General features: G+C 41.6%; 1 protein-coding gene across 2 annotated transcripts in view; it reads right to left on the bottom strand.

The window, feature by feature from the left end:
* LOC309714055 (uncharacterized protein) overlaps positions 1–16,394 on the bottom strand; it is a 99,696-nt gene extending 83,302 nt beyond the window's left edge. The window contains exons 1-4 of one of the 2 annotated variants that reach the window (XM_082546136.1): positions 16,282–16,394; positions 13,417–13,522; positions 4,787–5,383; positions 3,330–4,461 (exon numbers count right to left, since the gene is read on the bottom strand). In XM_082546136.1, the coding sequence (XP_082402262.1) occupies positions 3,874–4,461; positions 4,787–5,383; positions 13,417–13,434 (1,203 nt within the window). In that variant the 5' untranslated portion in view covers positions 13,435–13,522; positions 16,282–16,394 and the 3' untranslated portion in view covers positions 3,330–3,873. Of the gene's footprint in view, positions 1–3,329; positions 4,462–4,786; positions 5,384–13,416; positions 13,523–16,281 lie in introns of those variants that run through there. The other variant, XM_082546132.1, reaches the window with a different exon arrangement.
* Between the last annotated feature and the right edge of the window lie 2,826 nt (positions 16,395–19,220).

A 19,220-nucleotide genomic window follows, 5' to 3' on the forward strand; every position in this document is an offset into this window, starting at 1 on the left:
GCGGTTGTCCTTCTCTCCTGGATTGGCCGGAGCTTTCTTTAGGTGCCTTTCCCGCTTTGACAAAAGTGCAGCTGGGATAACCACATTTACTCAGGGCCTTCTTGATGTGCTGTTCATCTGCCTCCCTGGCCGCTGTGTCAGTGGGGATGGTGTTCGCTCTGTGTTGTAGCGTCCTGATGACACCCAGTTTGTGCTCCAGTGGATGATGAGAGTCAAACCTTAGATACTGATCCATATGTGTAGGTTTACGATACACGTCAGCTTTTAGATGTCCCCCATTACTGATGGAAATCTCACAGTCTAAGAAGGCTAACCTGCCACTTTTCATATCCTCCCTGGTGAATTTGATGTGTCGGTCCACCAAGTAAATGTGATCTGTGAATTGTGGTACGTCCTGAGAGTTGATTTAAATCATGGTTTACTGTTTGGTCTTTGTTCGCCACAACATATCACCAATTCGAATATAATTTGATATATGAAATATTGAATAATGAATAATGAATGATGCTCATAGTCAGTAAAAGGTAAACTGGGTGCATTTTTTGGACAGAGATTCACTTTTAAAGTGTATGTATAATATAATACAGACATACATGAAAAAAATACACTCCAAAAATAGAAGAGTGTACAAAATATTATTACAAAAATTTGAAAAATTGAGACACCTTGGCCTATGGTACAATGTATACAATGTATTAAAAGATCTTTACTGCAGATACTACTATGGCCCTGCAGATTTTTTCTTTTCTTTTAACCTATGTCGCCTCACCTTGAGGTTGGTAAACCTGTCTATCACATTTTGGTGGTCAAGTCTCTCAAGCATCTCTTTCTCAGATGACATCACAGCCAGGTGCTGGAGTCTGCTTTGACCCATGGTCCTTCTCAGCCAGGTATGGAGCTGACGCAAGAGACTAAATGACCTCTCACAGCTACAGCTGCTAACTGGGTTTGTTAGGGCAACCTGAATAACAGTTTTCAGTGTGGGGAAGATCGGATTATCCAGAAGACTGTACAATGTTAACATATCTGGAATGACACCAGCCTCACTCTTGAGCTTCAAAAAGTTTTTGGCAAAGTTTTTTCCTCTGACTGAATTTCAATATAGTAATGCAGTGCCAGGGCTGACAACCCAGTTTGTTTTGCAGATTCTGTATAACAGCTTTAATATAGGGAGAACATAACTTCCAGATTGTAAAATTAGTTTTTTTTTTTTCTTTTTCTGTTTTGCCTGTTAGTATTCCCCGTCTGTTTTCTTACCTGGTTCTTCCTGACCTTGTACTTTCTCCTCAGGTTCCCCTCTTTCCTCTCTCCCTCTTTGGACTGACAGTCATACACAAATAGATTGTATTCAATCAGATAAAAAAAAAAAAAAAATACTATTAAGAGTACTAAGAAAAACGTCCTCTCTCAATGTACTTTCAACCAAAAGACAAATAACCAAACCACATGTACGTACATCTAAGAAAGGATATAAATATTGAAACACTGATCCAACATTATCCTTTATTAAGGGATAATTTGACCTTACACCTTTACCTAAATGTAGCTTCTTTTTTTGAATAAACTTCCTCATATCCATTATGAACCAGGCTGTCTCTCTGCACGCACGCACACGCGCACGCACGCACGCGCACACACACAAAACAGGAGTTATAAGGTTAATGGGAATCCAGTCAGTTAGCTAGTTAGTACCTTGGGTTAAATATCAGCACATGCAATATGACAAAATAACCAGTTTCTCTCATTACATTTCAAACAGGACAGTGGTACAGCAGCAGGCTACGGACAATGTTACGTTTTAGATTTTAAACAGGCTATAAATTTTAATACAGAGCAGGATGGATTGTAGGGTAGCAACACAGATGTAAAACAATGTATTAGTTTTTTAAGCCGTTCACCGAGTCCACGTCAAGATGCCATTCATTTAAGAGTTTATTAATTTTTGGAATTTAAATTGTGCTAACTTCAATGCAGTACCATTAAAAATAAAACATATTAGAACTCATTTTTGTTGGACACAAGAACAACTTAAGCATATTTTTCGGGAGCTGAACTAGGGCTTACAAGTTTGTTGTGCGTGTTGTAAATCCAGAGCAAAGATATCCTCTAAATCAGTGGAGCACATGTGCAGCTGCTGGGATTCACTTAAGCATTCGGCTCGTTGCTGTTGCAGATTTTTCTCTCGCTGTTCTGGCTCACAGCGCTGCAAGCACAAAAATAAATATCCCCAAAGGTGTGAAAGGGAGCTAATTAGTAAGAGTATTGTTACTCTCCCCAGGAGTAGTCCAGCAGTAGAAATCAGTCCAATAACAAGGTGTGTAACATCTAGCAGGGTGACAGAAAAACCCAGGGTAACTTCTAAGGACCTCAACGTCTCTCTCACATTGTGTTTTTTAAACATGTTTCCATTTGTCACTTCAGTCTTTACTCTGAAATACAGGAAGAGAAATCATGGCTGAAACAACTTCTCATGAAACCAGGGGTGTGGTCCAACAGTCAGTTTTGGTGAGGAAGGTTCCTAACTGAGAGAAGTGACCCAGAAGTATCTGTGTAGCAGCCACAATGAATCAAGATCATGAGCTTTATTAACTGATCAAAGTCTATTCTTTTATCTTCTGTATTATTCAGTTTGCATTGGTAATGCCCATTATTGTAATGCTTTGTTAAGATGAGCAAAACTTTCTTTTACTTTGGGTTAGCTGGGATAACTGATGGATGGAGGGAATTTTACTTCAGCCACAGAAATCCTAAACAGGAAGGAGGAGCAGAGTTACAGTGGATCACTATCCAGCAGGGAAACAAGATTTATTTCAATTTCTTGGCCATGAGTGAGATTTACTAAGTGGGCAAATTAGTGAGATGATACCGTTCCAGAGTGATCTATTAATAGTGCACCAATTTACATTCAGAGATGCATGCAGCCAGTTCATTTCAGCATTAACCGGCTTTCTACCAACAGCAGCACATGGAGACACTGAATCTGCTAAACTAATTAAAACATTGTAAGTTCAGGTCTTCAGTTTACGTTTCTTTGTGAAAACAACACAGCAAAGGAGACTCAGTGACGTTTTGGTATAAGGGATAAATCTTCTGACCAAACCTGCTGGGACTGTGTGAGGTCCTGAGGCTAAGAGTAAGGATTTATCCACAGGAGAGCTGCGTTCTTACAAACCATCCCACTGTGTAAACCTGACATCTGTGGAACAGCTGAGCTGTATGATGTGTACAAGGACACAAAACATTATTTACCATCAGATCCCGAGCCCTCCATGTGTTAATCAAGAAACTGCTGCTGTGCTACATCCATAAATAATGAATAAATTAGGAGCTGAAGCTAAAAGGACAGTTTATTTGTACCATCTTCATGTCAACACATTCAAGAACATCACAGATGAAAGAAACATTAAAAACTTCCACACTACATAAAGCAAGAAAAATAGTTTCTTCCTTTCTGTAGAAAAAACAGAAACATCAAACACCTCCAAGACTCTCTTTGAAAGAACTAAAAACCTTTATTCTCATGGTCCAATCATGAGTGAACTCCCCGATGAAGCCTTGTGTGCTAAAACATGTCAGAGTTTAAAGGTTAAACATGAGTTTCCAAAACGTTTTGCTGGAGAACAATGAACTATTTGACTGAGTTTCAATTATTTACAGACGAGCAAAACCAGGACAGAGAAAAAAGGACAAAACTGACTCAGTAAAACGACAGAAAATAAGATCCCATGTAAATCTGTATTATGTAGAAGTTCAGCCCAGCAACCAGTTCAGTTCAACACAAGTTTAAATGATTCTATCTGAACTCTGTGGAGCCTGATCTCAAGCTTTTTGAGTCTGACACTGAAACCAGAGGATCTTTCTGTCTCTGCAGATTCACTGTGATCCAGTGATGGGAGTGGATTTCAGCCCTGAGTGATCACGCTGATGTTTGCACAGAGCAGACAATGAGGTGAATGTTTGGGCACATTGGTAACAGTGAAACAGTTTATTAGTAACGTGGGATCGTTTGTGTTCGGAGTATGATCTGAGATTCCTGAAGCTCTTGTCACACTGGTCACAGCTGTAGTTTCCTTCCATGTGTGTACGTTCATGCTTGTTACGATTACATGAATCTGAGAAGCTTTTGTCACAGTGTCTGCACTTGTATGGTTTCTCTCCTGTGTGGACACGTTTGTGTGTTTTAAGCTCACCTGCAGTGGTGAAGGATGACCCACACTGATCACAGAGGTGCTTTTTAACCCCACTGTGAATCAGTTCATGTCGTTTTAAGTGATGTGATGTGGTGAAGCTTCTCCCACATTCTTTGCAGTATTTCAGTTTGTCTCCAGTGTGTCTACGTTGATGTCTTTTGAGGGTGTCTCGTCGACTGAAAGTTTTTCCACAAAGGTCACAATGAAAGTCTTTCCCACCACCACGGTGATGACAGGGTTGAGAACTGGATCCATCTGTGTCGCTCTGCTTCTAAACAAAGACACAAAGACAGTGTAAGTCAGTCCTTCAACATTTTTATCCTGAACGTCGCCTGAAATAAAGAGCATCTCTGCAGACGTCCAATTACATTTGACTGTTTCAGTTAACACACTCAGTTTACTGGGCTGCAATAACTACAATACTACCACCATAATACTACAGTAATACTAAAATCATAACTGACATGAAAATCTGAATAATCACTCAGAGCTGCTTTTCCATGCAGTAGAATTGCTAACATGCTAACACAGTTTAATGAGCAGAGTTGTTCCAAACAGTCAGGCTAAAATGACAAGATAACAATATAAATACATACCTCACAGTAACTGCACTTGTTGAGTCTCTTTCTGGTGTGGATCTGTTGGTGTCGTCTCAGGTAATGTGGAGATTTAAAAGTCTTCTCACACAGGTCACATTTATAAGGTCGTCCCTCAGTGTGGGTAAACATGTGTTGTTGTAACTGTGTGTCTGTAGCAAAGTATTTGCCACACTGTTCACAGCAGTACACATCATGTCTGGTGTGAATGCGTATGTGTGTATTTCGGTTCCCTATCTGGCTGAAAGTTTTTCCACAGATGTCACAGCTGTATGCCTTAATTCCAGAGTGGGTAACTAGATGATTCTGTAAGCTGCTACTGTGAGTAAAAGCTCTGCCACACTGATCACAGCTGTACGCTTTAACTCCACTGTGGATGAGTTGGTGTGTTTTTAGGGAACGCTTCAAGGAAAAAGACTTTCCACACAAGTCACAGCTGAACGGTCTCTCTCCAGTGTGGATGACCTGATGCTGTTTTAGATGACCCTTCAAAGTAAAACCCTTCCCACACTCGTCACAGGTGTGTTTTTTCTCTCCCTTTCTTCTGTGAGGTTTGTCGGCCTCCTGAGAGCGCCGACTTCTCGCTCCATGTTGGTCCTGCAGTGACAGAGATACAAACAGAGGCAGTGAGTGAAATGCAGTCGTGGAACAAACTCAACCTTCAAACTCCCTCCATTAACACTAGTTTTAAACCTGAAGGTGGAGTGTGGCACCAAACACCTTAAAGGTCTCTTATCCCCACCTGCTGGTAGTTCTAACACATTACATCCAACCTGCTGTTAAAAATAATTCGTTCCTCTCAGTTCCCATCTAGACCTTCTTATCATGACTTTGATAACCTTCTATTGCCTCCGCCCTCATTACAGGGCCTGATCTCCTGTTTGTATGGGAGAATATGTTCCTTTGGCAACTCTTCAATCTCGGCTATTAAATTGGCATGGGAGCAGGATCTGGGGTGTGTGATTCAGGATGACTCTTGGGATAAAATTCTTTACCGGGTCCATGGCTCCTCATTCTGTGCCAAACATGGGCTGATTCAATGTAAGATTCTGCACCGTGTACATTGGACTAAGGCCAGACTAGCTCAAATATACCCCAATCTTAGCCCTGACTGCGACCGTTGTCATCAAACACCTGCCTCTTTAATGCATATGTTTTGGTCATGTTCATCCCTCAAACAATACTGGATTAATATTTTCTTGATTTTATCTAAGATCATCCAGCTAACCCTCCAACCTGTGCCCTTAACTGCTTTGTTTGGGGTTCTTCCTGATTCAGTTGCCTTGCCGACGCCTCAAGCGGATCTGGTCGCATTTCTCACCTTATTGGCAAGACGCAGAATATTGCTATGTTGGAAGTCCCCTTCTGCCCCATCCTGGGAAATCTGGATCAGAGACGTTCTGCATTTTAGCAAACTCGAAAAGATTAAATTCACCCTGCGCGGGTCTACGGCCAAATTTTTTAAGACCTGGCAACCCTTTTTTGATCATGTTCAGACTTTGCGGTCTCGCAATGCTCCCAATTAGCCAGCTCAGACTCTATCATATTTTATTTTTTCTTATCTTATGTTCAAGTAAGAGGCCTAAGTTTAAGTATATGGATTCTATTGTGCCTGCGTTCTATGATGGTATTTATTTAACTACTTTATACATATTTCTTTTCTCTAACAGAATTGATTTATCCCTATAACTAAGTTGACCATTTATCATGTGTGGGGTTTTTTTTTTGGTTTTTTTTTTTTTTTGTTTGTGCGTTTTGGTTTTTATGTGTCTGTGTGGAGGTGGGGGTTTTGGATACTCTCCACATCTCCCTTGTACACTCAGGAACTGTTGTCTTGTACCCTAGGGTTTGTTACTAGTATTATTAGATTGGATTTTTTCCTTTTTCTGTTTGTACACCCACTGGTACTGCTATAATTATGAGGTGGGAGTGTATGTCTTATATTGCTTTATGTTCTTTAAAAAGAAAACGGCATATTGTTCAATTTGTCTTTTGTAAAAGTCGATGCAAAAACTTTAATAAAAATATCAGGCTGGAAAAAAAATAAATAAATAAATAAATAAATAAATAAATAAAAATAATAATAATAATAATAATTCGTGACTGTTCAAACACTAAAATCATGCCCATCCCTCCTGATTGTGTACACACACACACACACACACACACACACACTTGTTGTTTCTAATGCATATTTCTATAGTTTGTATAGATTTATACATAATTATTCAGTGATAATAAATCCTATGTTTGTTTATTTGTTTATTCAAAAAGAACCCCATTAGCTTCCATGTTGCTCGTCTCACGTCAAATACTCACATAAAATATTATACAATAAAGTGGATTCAAGATATCCACATAATTTGGCTCTTACATCCACAGTGAGGTTTCACAATTGTTAAAACATAAGCAATCAATAATAATAATAATAATAATAATAATAATAATATCAATAACATTGAGACACATTGCACAAATTTCAAAAACAAACCATCTCTTACAATATTTACAACTAAAAGTTCTGTAAATCAGCTTTTAAATGTTCATTGAAGTTTTGAATAGTTGCTAATTCTCTAATTTTATAAGACAATTTATTCCACTTCAAAATTGCTCTAACTATAACAGTTTTACAAAAGTTACTTTTAACTCGAGCATTTACTAAATTGCAGTTTGTTGAAAACTGTAATATGATTATGTATTTCATCTGGATACTGCAGCTGAGCAGAAATAAATGTGGTGTGTTTAACAGAATTGCTTTCTTTATAACTACAAGTAAGCCATAGAATATTTTAGCCTGGAAGCCAAGAAAGTTCATTATGCATTTTATCAATATTAGTGTAGTATGAACATCTTTTTTTTTTTTTTTTTGCCTGTCCTGTTTGGCTCTTTTGCCATCAGAATTATTGTCTAAAGGCAAAGAAAGATGCCCAACGGATTTACTTTACCAAATTGACCATCCCAGCCTTGCCATAATGGTCCATTTGATTCACCTTTTATTGTTTATTTTATTTTCACTTACTGAATATGGGACAGACTTGACTGGGGGAAAGAAGGGGAGAAAGAAAGAGGGAAAGAGAAACAGCTGAGAAGAGGGACGGGGGAGAAGGGCAAAAAACAAAAACCAACAGAATGGGCAGAGAAAAAAAATGCATATATCAATCACCTGGATCACCTGTTGAGAAAGAAAAAAGAAAACAAGCAGAAGAGAACAAGAGTAATAGAAAAAACAACATCACAATGATATATGGGAATATGACAGTAAATACTAAATGTTAAACATTATTGTGCAGCTCATAAGATCAACAGAACACAGTGTGCTTTGAGGTAGGAGCCAAAAAAGGTGTAGTTTGTGGGTGTGATCACCCGTGTGTACACCTGTGAGCATGGACGCGCTTGTTTTTTTTTAAAGGTTCCTTCATGTAATGATCTGCTAGAGGGTGGGGGGGGGGGCACAGCCCCGTCCTCCAGGGCATGAAGCAGGTATGGAGGAGATCAAAACTCCAGACATCCAGAGGCCCCCAGAACACAAGAGACCAAGGAAGACCAACAGAGGGGCAGCTGCGCCACTGTCCCAGAAAAAGCTGAGGAGAGTCCCAGATGAGGGCTCACTCAGCAGCCGCGGAGCAGAAGCCAGGGGGAGTTGCAGTGACGAGCCCGTGAGCTCCGCCGGCAGCCAGCCGTGCCTGAGTGACCGAGCCCCAGGCCGAGAGGCCGGGGGCACCCCACCTCCGAAGTGGCCCGAGCGAGCCCCAGGCTCCAAGCCCCGATAAGCGGCCGCCAAGGAGTGAGCTGGTGTGTACCTGGACGCCCATCCCCGGACACAAAGAACCACCAACGCACCGACACCTGAGGGAGTCCGCCACTGGCAGGGGAAGTGGTGGTGGGTGGAGATAGGCCTCCAAACCTTGGAGGGCCTGAGATGTCCCCAGAGAGGTGGCGTCTGATACCCAACCTGACATATAGACACAGACATACAGGCACACACAGATACAAACATCCATTCCCACCCTCATGCTCTCATATGCACTTACTCCACACTCAACCAACGTGGAGACAGACATAAAGAGACGCTGTACACACGATCACACTCCCCAAGCGTACTCTACGAACCGGGTCTAGGTACCCTTGCCCCTGGAGGGGGGAACTGCACCCAGACCCAGGTGGTGTTACCCTTTTGCCTGCGGTGGGGAGAGGCAGACCGCCCCGACTCCGCAGCAGCAGGGAGGCCCCATACTCCAGACCCCAGTCGGACGGCCAACTCCTCCTTCTAGCCCCCCCGCTCCAGCAGGCCGCAGAGAACGGGGGTGAGAGAAGACTCCAAAACCTCCCTCCACCCGCTCATTGTAGTGTTGATGCATTTGTGTTCTAAGGTGCATTTAAAACCCAGGAGGGCATGGAGCTACCTGCCAGAGAGCAGCAGGTAAGCGCATAGTCCCTCCTGCTAGCCCTCAATGTCTACGTGTATTTAAAATTGAGAGGTGGGCAACGACGCCAGGGGTGAGGTATACACCCTGATGGTACTTTGGAATCCGTGTAGCGTGCCCACCCCCAAGATCCTATATGTATGTGTAATGAGAGTGTGAGTAATGTGAATGTCTAAGTTGTGGGATAAAATTGAGGCAGAGGCAGCCAGAAGGGGACAGAGGGGGGGGGGGGGGGGGTAGCCTCCTCTGCACCCTGGTGACACACCCCTACTCCAAGGCCCTGCATGTGTGGGTGGTTGTGGTGGAGCGGGAAGAGGGAGGCAGCTGGAGATGGGGAGGGAAGGAAGGGAGGGGCAAGTGACCCCGCTGACCCCAGTAGGCACCCCCATACGGTAATACCGGTATAATGATGGGAAACAATAAGAAATTCAAATATTACGATAGAATATGGGTAAAACACGCTTGCGCAGTGCTTTTGTTTTCACACACACATGGAGGAAAAAGCATGGCGGTGACGGAGAATGAGAAGGGTGAAAGCGGATCGTTGAATGAAACAGATGAACCAGAATTGGTTTGTAAAAATGCTTCAACTTCAGTGGTGTGGAACTGGTTTAGCTTTCGTCCTTCAGATACACAACAAAGCACTATTTGTGGTAGAGCATGCTAGCAGGCCGTCGTTATTACCGTGTTTTTTGGAAAATACGGCACACTTAAAATCAATCCTTTCATTTTTCTGAAAATCGACGGTGCCCCTTATAATCCCGTGTGTCTTATGTAGGAATTGTTGTTTACCAAACTGTTGTTGGAAGAAGTTGCTGTTGGAGGCCGTTTTGGTACCATTCTTTATTCATGGCTGTGTTTTGGGGCAAAATTGTGAGTGAGCCCACTCCCTTGGATGAGAAGCAACCCCACACATGAATGGTCTCAGGATGCTTTGCTGTTGGCCTGACACAGGACTGATGGTAGCGCTCACCTTTTCTTCTCCAGACAAGACTTTTTCCAGATGCCCCAAACAATCGGAAACAGGCTTCATCCGAGAATATGACTTTGCCCCAGTCCTCAGCAGTCCATTCACCATACTTTCTGTGGAAGATCAATCTGCCCCTGATGTTTTTTTGGGGGGAGAGAAGGGGCTTCTTGCTGCCCCTCTTGACACCAGGCCATCTTCCAAAAGTCTTCGCCTCACTGTGCGTGCAGATGCGCTCACACCTGCCTGCTGCCATTCCTGAGCACGCTCTGCACTGGTGACACTCTGATCCCGCAGCTGAATCGTGTTTAGGAGACGATCCTGGTGCTTGCAGGACTTTCTTGGATGTGCTGAAGCCTTCTTAACAAGTATTGAACCTCTTTCCTTGAAGTTCTTGATGATCCTATAAATTGTTGATTTAGATGCAATCTTAGTAGCCACAATATTCTTGCCTGTGAAGCCATTTTTATGCAACGCAATGATGGCTGCACGCGTTTCTTTGCAGGTCACCATGGTTAACAATGGAAGAACAATGATTTCAAGCACCACCCTCCTTTTAACATGTCAGGTCTGCCATTCTAACCCAATCAGCCTGACATAGGCTGTATCCCAATTCAGGGTCTGCAGCCTTAAAGGCCGCATTATAAGGCCGATTGCGTCACAGCGACAGTGAGGCTGTCCCAATTCAAAGGCTGCTCGAAATGCAGCCTCAAATGCGTCCTTGATTTCCCTGAATTTTAAGGATGGGTCAGTGTAAACTTCATGCCCCAACATATACCAGACTTCATAGCGCGGCGGTGGATGTGGATAAGTTTGCCGAAAAAACTGCGAGTAAACTTTTAAAAGTGAGTACTGAATATTATTTCACTTATTTATGTGCAAATGTTGAACAATGAAGAACATTAAAACATTACTGTTGGCCACATGTCGGCAGAGTTATGTGACATTAGTGATGTTTGTACTAACTTGGTTTTAAAGCCTTTACTTTAAAATATTCACTGTTCAATAGTCGACCTTAATCTTACAGAGAATGTGATGATTTTGTGGATAATTAAAGTCAGTCATATATACACAAACACAACAAGCTGAAAGTCAGTGATGCTGCTCGGTTTGCAGTCCTGAATATCACGGCACAAGCAGGATTCACTGCACTGTTAATGTTAGCTATGTTATATTGCTGCCTCTGTTCGGTGGTGTCGAGCCAAACGCACTTTAACGTGTGTTTGAACGAGCTGACGGTTCACTCGTTAAGCTGAAAAAAAGATGCTTTAATCACAGGAGTCACACATGTGTCCACTGCACCATCTGGGAACTCTTCTTGTGTAGCACTCGTAATAACACAAACACTAAATCCTCCTTCTCTTGTGCTGTTTTGTAGCAGTGTATACACCTGAGACTGTCACCTGTCTGTCTGTCCTGCACTCTCTCTCTGTTTCTTTCTCTCTGATTGTGTAATAAAAGTATGAACATGTGTTTATAAGTTACACTTGTGTTTGAATCCTGCAGCTTATCACACGTTTGATTTCCATGTGTGACAACTGCAAGTGTCCAGAGTGAGGACAGACTGAGGGACCCACTGCTGCACATCATCTGTGAGGCTTTGCACCCCTGATGATCCACCAAGACAAACTCAGCAGTGTGTGAGGAAGAGGAGGAGGAAGAGCCAGCAGCAGCTGACAGATGGAGAGAATAGACAGACTGTTCCCTGTTTGTGAAGGACTGCTAGGAAAGTTTAACATAACTAACTGTCTGTCCTGAATCAGTCTTATTAGGTAATGTTCAAATAATTTTATCATCCCAGTGTTTTCAGTGTGGGAGAAAGTACTCAGGGCCTTCAAGTTACACACTATGAAAGGCAGCAACAAGTTTAATGTTCAGAAACCTAAAGTATGTATCAGCAGCAGAATGGAGCTAAAAATAAATGTTTGTTTCAGTTCTATGAAGCTTTGAGTATTTTGCATTAGTAGCACTGCTGTGTTTGTTGCATCATATTGCTGTAATTGTTTATATGCTTTATATATTCTGAGGTAAGTTGATCTATAGTGTTACATCATATTCTATAAGGATGTTATGTGTTTGTATACTTTCTGCCCAGTTTCACCCATTTAGCAGAAGTCAGCCTGTTTAAGGCTCTGATGTCTATTCTGTGTGACTTAAAGCAGTTATGACATGGTCTGATTTTCTCACCCAATAAAGGAATATTTCATATCAGTCTACTCTTCATTCTATCAGAAATAGTTATCACAGCTCGTACATTTGCTTTTTACACAGATATGTAAGCATTGAGCCAAATTTAGTAATGCCAACAAATTAAAGGAACAATATTTGTCTCTTATATATGATACATCTATATATACACTGTCAAAGATACTTGTCTTTGAGTGAAGTGATTAACATAATAACTATATTATTGGCCATATTATAGTTACGTTACCAAAGTGAGATGACTTTAGTCTCATGAACAACATTAGCTAATTGTTATTTACCAGCTAAACTTAAAATGACTGTTCAGTACAGAAATGAAGCCCAACAATCATGTCCAAGAACATCACTTTCCCATCATCTAGATGTTTATACCATAAATTATCTGTCATATGATTAGAGCTGAGCTGGTAAAATGACCAGCTTGGTTCAGTGAAGAAAAATGTCTGATTGTAACCTGAGGGTTTTTTTTACATTAAGAAAAAGGCACCAAACATCAAACCTATTTAAGCCTAAACAGTAACACATGAAAGTAGAGCAGGGCGATATGACCAAAAATATTTATCACGATATACATTTGAAAATTTGTGATAATAATATAACTGACGATATAATTGAGGCGAGACAAAATACTTTAAAAATCCACAACTTTATTAAAAATCCCATCAATGTAATTTCACTTAAACAAGCAGCTGTTTTTATGTGTATTAAAGTTATATAAATTTTTAACAGTGCAAATGCAAATTGCTTGCTGACAGTTTAACCAAAAGGATTTTCCAGAGGAAATTGGCTGACATTTGCTCCAAGGCATTTGTATTTGCACTGTTAAATTTTTATATAACTTTAATGCACATAAAAAACAGCTGCTTGTTTAAGTGAAAATACATTGATGGGGTTTTTTTGCACTGATAAAGTCGTGGAGTTGTAAAGTATTTTGTCTAGTGTCAATTTTATCGTCAGCTATATTGTTATCGCAAATTTTCAAATGTATATCGTGATAAATATTTTTGGTCATATCGCCCTGCTCTGTCTGTCACCTTCTGTGTTGAGCTCATTGTTTTCTCTGTAGTGGCTGAGCTGAGTCCAAGTAGCTGAAAATGTTCCTCTGCTGCTCCGTCAGACTCTTCTCCTCCTGCTGATCAGCTGGGACACAAAACAGATCTTTGTTAGGCTCCACACTGCACTGAAGAGTCAAAGTGTCTCATATGTTCAACAAATTTTTGCTTCCCGAGGTGTGCAAACAGACACAAAAGGTTTGAGCACCGATACCAAATTTAGCAGTATGCAGACCAGTAGCAGGAGAGACTGAGGCCTGTTATTGGAATCAAATGCCCAGTGGGCCGACACACCGATTTGCAGCGTTAAGACAAAGACAGCTGTGTTTTATCCTGGAATACATTTATTTTACATTTTCTTGAAATGTTTTTCATTATAGCACTTTTACCTCCAACTAGGGGTGCAACGATACACAAAATTCACAGTTCAGTTCTGTTCGATACTTTGGTGTCACGGTTCGATATTTTTTCGATACAAAAAAAAAAAGTTCATGCCTTTTTAATTAGTCATTTATTAACATTATAAATATATATTTTAACTCAAAAGTACAGTTTTTAAATTTAATGTTGATGAAACAACAAAAATAAATAAATAAATAAATCTGATTGAGGAATCACTCATCTTTGGAAAAGAGAGTTTATTACAGAGAAATGGCTCTTTCCAAAAAAAAAAAGCTATTCTATACGCTTCTTCTGGGCTATACTCTCAGCAGCATATTAAACATATCAGGTCCCCATAAGGAGAATCATGTGCTAACGGCTGCCTAAATGACTCTGGTAACGTTTGTGGCATGTGTGCTTGTTGTTTTTGTCTGCTTCCACTTGTCTTTGCACTAGGATGATGTCGGCATAAATGTGCAGTCATATTCATTGTGTTCCCACTAGTTCTGTCAGCGTTAAACTCGTTAAAATGACGTTAACGCCATAACGCTGCAAATCTCCCTTAACGAGTTACCATGGATCGCCCCGTGCGTGGGGCTGGACGGCATCAACACGTTAACGAGCTAACTGCGATAACGCAATAGTTCCCACCAATTGAGCATTGCGTGGCACATCGGACATACTGTTTTACTTTTGTCCATGACGCGCTTACCTTCAGGGTCATGCTTCACATGAACATCACGATAGTTTCAAACGCCAGATCTGAATGAAGGTGGGGGAGGTTCAATTTCGGGTAGCGTTGAGGCAGTTGCCATATTGCAACGAGCTTGGCTTCTGTCTTGCTAGCTTGCGCTGCGCTCAGTGGATCTGCACTCGACAGTGCAGCCTAGGCGGGGTAGTCGAACACAGATCTACTGAGCGCTCAACACAGACAGCATCGTTGGAAGAAAAGTTGATAAAACAAATAAAAGATTTTGTATTGTTCGATACATATGCATACCGAACCGAAAGCACTTTATCGAACGTATTTGTTTGTTTTGTTTTTTTAAAAACACACTCCCTTCACCTCTTCTACATTCTTATGTTTCTCCCAGAGCAGATCTGAGGGGCAGCCCCTCAGTCATACACATATACTTTTAATCTCACCCTTAAGGGGTGGTCCCCAGGAGTTTCACAGCATGGTTTAGAACAGTGGTTCTCAAACTGTGGTACACATACCACTAGTAGTACTTAGTCTCTCTCTGGTGGTACACGGAAAACCTCAATTTTTTTTTTAAAGACTAAACAATATGTAATTGTGGAGGTATGCAAAGATGACACAAGCGTTCCCGGGGCTCTTCTGGGAGAGAGGGTGGACCAGAAAACGTCTCCCCGAGCATGAGTCCTCTATAAAGAGCAGCTTATTGCCAGTGGTTGCGGCCACTCCTGCAAGTGAGTAGTAACCCTTTGCAGCCAGCAACAGTGAATTGGTGAAGCCAGCTGTCGGAGGAAGACTTGAGTGAAGAGGAATCCGCCTTCATCTGTCTCTAGCAAGGACAGTGTGCTCTACATGAGCTCAAGAGCAATACCGTCACCCAGGCCCGAGAGAGAGGGGTTTCTCGGTCCGAGGGAGTAGCGCCGTAGACGTGGACAAAATTGTTGGTACCCTTCAGTCAATGAAAGAAGAACTGACCAGGGTGTCACTGCAGTTTGTCACACTGCGCACGCGCAAACACAAATGTCAGCGAAAAAGACGGCACAGCACATGTGTGTGATCTGGACACAAGCGATGGGAGCACAACTTGTAGAACTTTGGAAAGCTCATTCGAGCCTTTTCGATGTGGCCTCACAAAATTATCACGACCACAACAACGGTGAAAATAGTTGGATCTACACTGCTGCTCAATCACAGCTGCCTGATCAATGTTTTTCATTAGCAATTTAGCAAAGTTGATGGTGGTGGTGTGTTTGTGTGAGTGAAAGACAGAGAGGGAGAGCGAGCGACAGAATTTCCGTTATAACCTTCATTTTATGGACGCACAGTGTGAGCACTCAGGTCGCATCAGAGCATCGGGCCGTATAGTGTGAGACCCTGCACCGTGACCTATGAACTTCTAACCCCTGCGAGTCAACGTACAGTTTGAGTAGGAGCTGAATCGCGCGACTGAAAAAAATCGCAGTGTCTGCCCAGCATTAGCCCACGTATACTACGCGATGCACGACGCACGATGAAGGCCAAAATCGGGCCGATCGCCAAAACGGTCGCACGACTCAAAAATCGGCTCAAAATGGGCCAAAAATCGCACAGTGTAAGCCCAGCATAAGCCCAGCATTACACACACCCAGCTGTGGTTTCCTGTTTTGCTACACTCTGGAGAGCCTCGCCTTTAACGGTCTTCTCTCACAGAGAGCAACAGAAAGCGTCCTTCAGAAAACTTCGATAAACTCAAGATTGACTGAACAGTTCAAAGTTACCTTGACACTTACCTTTAGATGTGAGAGGTAGTGATGTGTCGAAGCTTCGAAGCGTGTCGAGTAATCTCGGGGGAATTTTTGTGAAGCGCGTATCGAGGCTCGCTTTGATTACGTATGCAGTGACGTTCGAGGCCTCGTGGGCAGTCCGTACCACGTGACTGATTCAGGAACTGGCTCTCCGGTTCGCGCCAGATTCGAAATAAAATGGGCAGCAAAACACAGCTGATTCCCTCATCACGCTGTGTTGTGGAATTGGATTACCTACGTGCTACACAGTTACTTGAGCATTTCTTCTTCGATGGAACCAGCAAGGAAGAGATTTTTTTTCTCTTCTAATAAAGTATGCACACAGTAATAAATATCACAACTGATAAGTACCATAATATAAATAAACAACACTACAGATCCTATAATGTCTTTTACTTTATTAAAAAGTGGAGCGCCACACAGTTTGTGTCATTATCCAGATGTACATAAGCATGATTACACAGTTACTAGGGGTGGGTTTTGATTATCGATTAAAATCGATTCTAGCTTGGATAACGTGATATTGATTCATTAAAATCCTGAATCGATTTTTAATATAAATTTATTTTGCCCCAAACGCCAGAATCTCAGGTTAAACTTCACTAAATTTCAACAACCACCAAACAGCTAAAACAGTAAATGACAGCAGATACACGTAGGCTATTATGCACAAAGACGTAAACACAAAGCGCGGACCCGCCGACACATCAGAATCAGTGAGATGTGGCCTTTCTCACCCGACGGCACGGACACGGTTAGGGCCGAAATCCGACAGCTCGCTGGTTCTGATCTGTCGGCGGGCCTTGTGTTTTACGCCCTTTTTGCGCTGATTCTGAAGCTGTAGGTTTTACCTCTCCAAACAATATTGACTGAACCAGCAGCAAAAGAAGATCCAAACTACGCTTCACATAAACATAGCCATGAATTCCCTCTGACTTTTGCTATTTTGCTTCCACCACGATAAAATCACACTTCATGCACAGCTCGTGGTCTCTCTCTGTACTCCAAGAACAGTTTCCCGTCTAAAAATCAGTTTTCTGCATTATTCGCTTGCTTGTTATGCACAAGTCTACCGTTGTTTACAGCGCTGTCGGTCGCTGTTTTTTTCCCTTTTACTTACTTCCAAAAAGAAAACCTGATTTCTGCTGTTCAGTAGGCTACATGAAGTGTGATTTTATCAGTAGGCTACTGAACAAATGTAAACTTTTTAAAATTATGCAAAATGCAAAACGCTTAGCCGTGTCTCTAAACCTCTGTAACTTTTCTCTGCTTCACTTCAGCAGCATCAGGTAATGTTCATATGTTGATTAATGGTTTTCTTTCGTTTTTGATCTACTGCAGAATATTTTTATAAAATCGTTTTTCTGTTTTAGCCTCAGCTACTTTGATACAAAGGCATCTGCTGTGATGCTTACACCTTTGATAAAGTCTCGCAAATCTCATCTTTCTTTTTATAGATATAAAATTATGGAAATGTACTGATCCGTGATCTGAATTATAACATTTCTGACTGTCTGTGGAAAAATTTACCCAGATCGGATCGAATCGATTCTAGAAATCAGTGACGATACCCAGCTCTAACAGTTACACAATCATACCAAAACTCTGTCCTGATAGGTTCCACTTTCTCTTTTGTATCAGACATACTGAGACAATATTCGGGATAAATAATCATGAAAACAATTTATTTATTCAGTTTAGCGGTTTACACGTCACATCATTATAATCACAGAGCTTGTTTCACTTGAATCGTCCACTTGATGGCGAAGTACAGCAAATGAATCATCACAATGCTTCGAACCATGAGTCGACCAGTTGGATGAAAGCTTCAGTTCATCACGAGGCTTTATATCACCATCACTAGTATTTTGGTCCTAAACCATTCAGAGCTTTATAGACCAGCATCAGAACTTCAAAGTCTATCCTCTGACGGACAGGCAGCCAGAGTAAAGACCTCAGAGCTGGACTGGTGTGGTCCACTTTTTTGGTCTTAGTGAGGACTCGAGCAGCAGAGTTCTGAATGAGCTGCAGTTGTCTGACTGATTTTTTAGGTAGACCTGTAAAGATGCTGTTACAGTAATCAAGCCTACTAAAGATGAATGCATGGACTAGTTTTTCCAGGTCCTGTTGAGACATCATAACAGTACTTACTTTTAAACGTTTACTCTTTGGCCGCTCCGCTTCCACCGTTTTTTTCGGCAAAATTATCCACATCCACCGCCGCGCTATGCAATCTGGGATATGTTGGGCCACGAAGTCTACACCGACACATCTTTAAAATTCAGGGAAATGAAGGACACATTTGAGGGCCGCATTTCGAGCAGCCTTTGGGATACAGCCCAGGAGTGACATGTTTAGCCACATGTTCTCCTTAAGTTGTTGGCTGTCTGAGTGGTGTCCAAGAAACGATGTGGGCTTCATAGATAATTGGCAAACCTTCTGGAGGAAACCTGGTCTTGTTAGGAGAGACGTCATCCATCCCACTTTGGATGGCGCAGCTCTCCTTTCTAGAAATATGGACACATTTATTAAACCCCCTAAAATATGACTATCCAGAGCTGGGACCAGTAAGCAGAGTTGCAGTCTTACACGCCTCTCTGCAGCTTCTCTCCTCCTGAAACGACAGCTTCAACACATAATCTGTTATTAGACTATTAAATATTTCACTTTAATGTTGCAACTATGCGGTCACTTCTGTCTTTACAGAAAATAATATTTTCCAGTTACAGAAATCATGAAATGCAAACTAAAGTGTTACTGTTGCTATATGCATTTTATATAAATAATTGATGATGGTGCTGACATGAAGGAAGAGAAAGTTACAGGTTGCATCCTTTGAGTTTGTCTCCGTGCCTTTGGGCGATTTTTATGACAGATGTTTCTGTTCAATTCTTAAATCAACTTTTCAAAACACAAACACTATT

The sequence above is a fragment of the Aulonocara stuartgranti genome (assembly GCF_965226115.1).
Source record: "Aulonocara stuartgranti genome assembly, chromosome: 9".
In the NCBI taxonomy this organism is placed as follows: Eukaryota; Metazoa; Chordata; class Actinopteri; order Cichliformes; family Cichlidae; genus Aulonocara; species Aulonocara stuartgranti.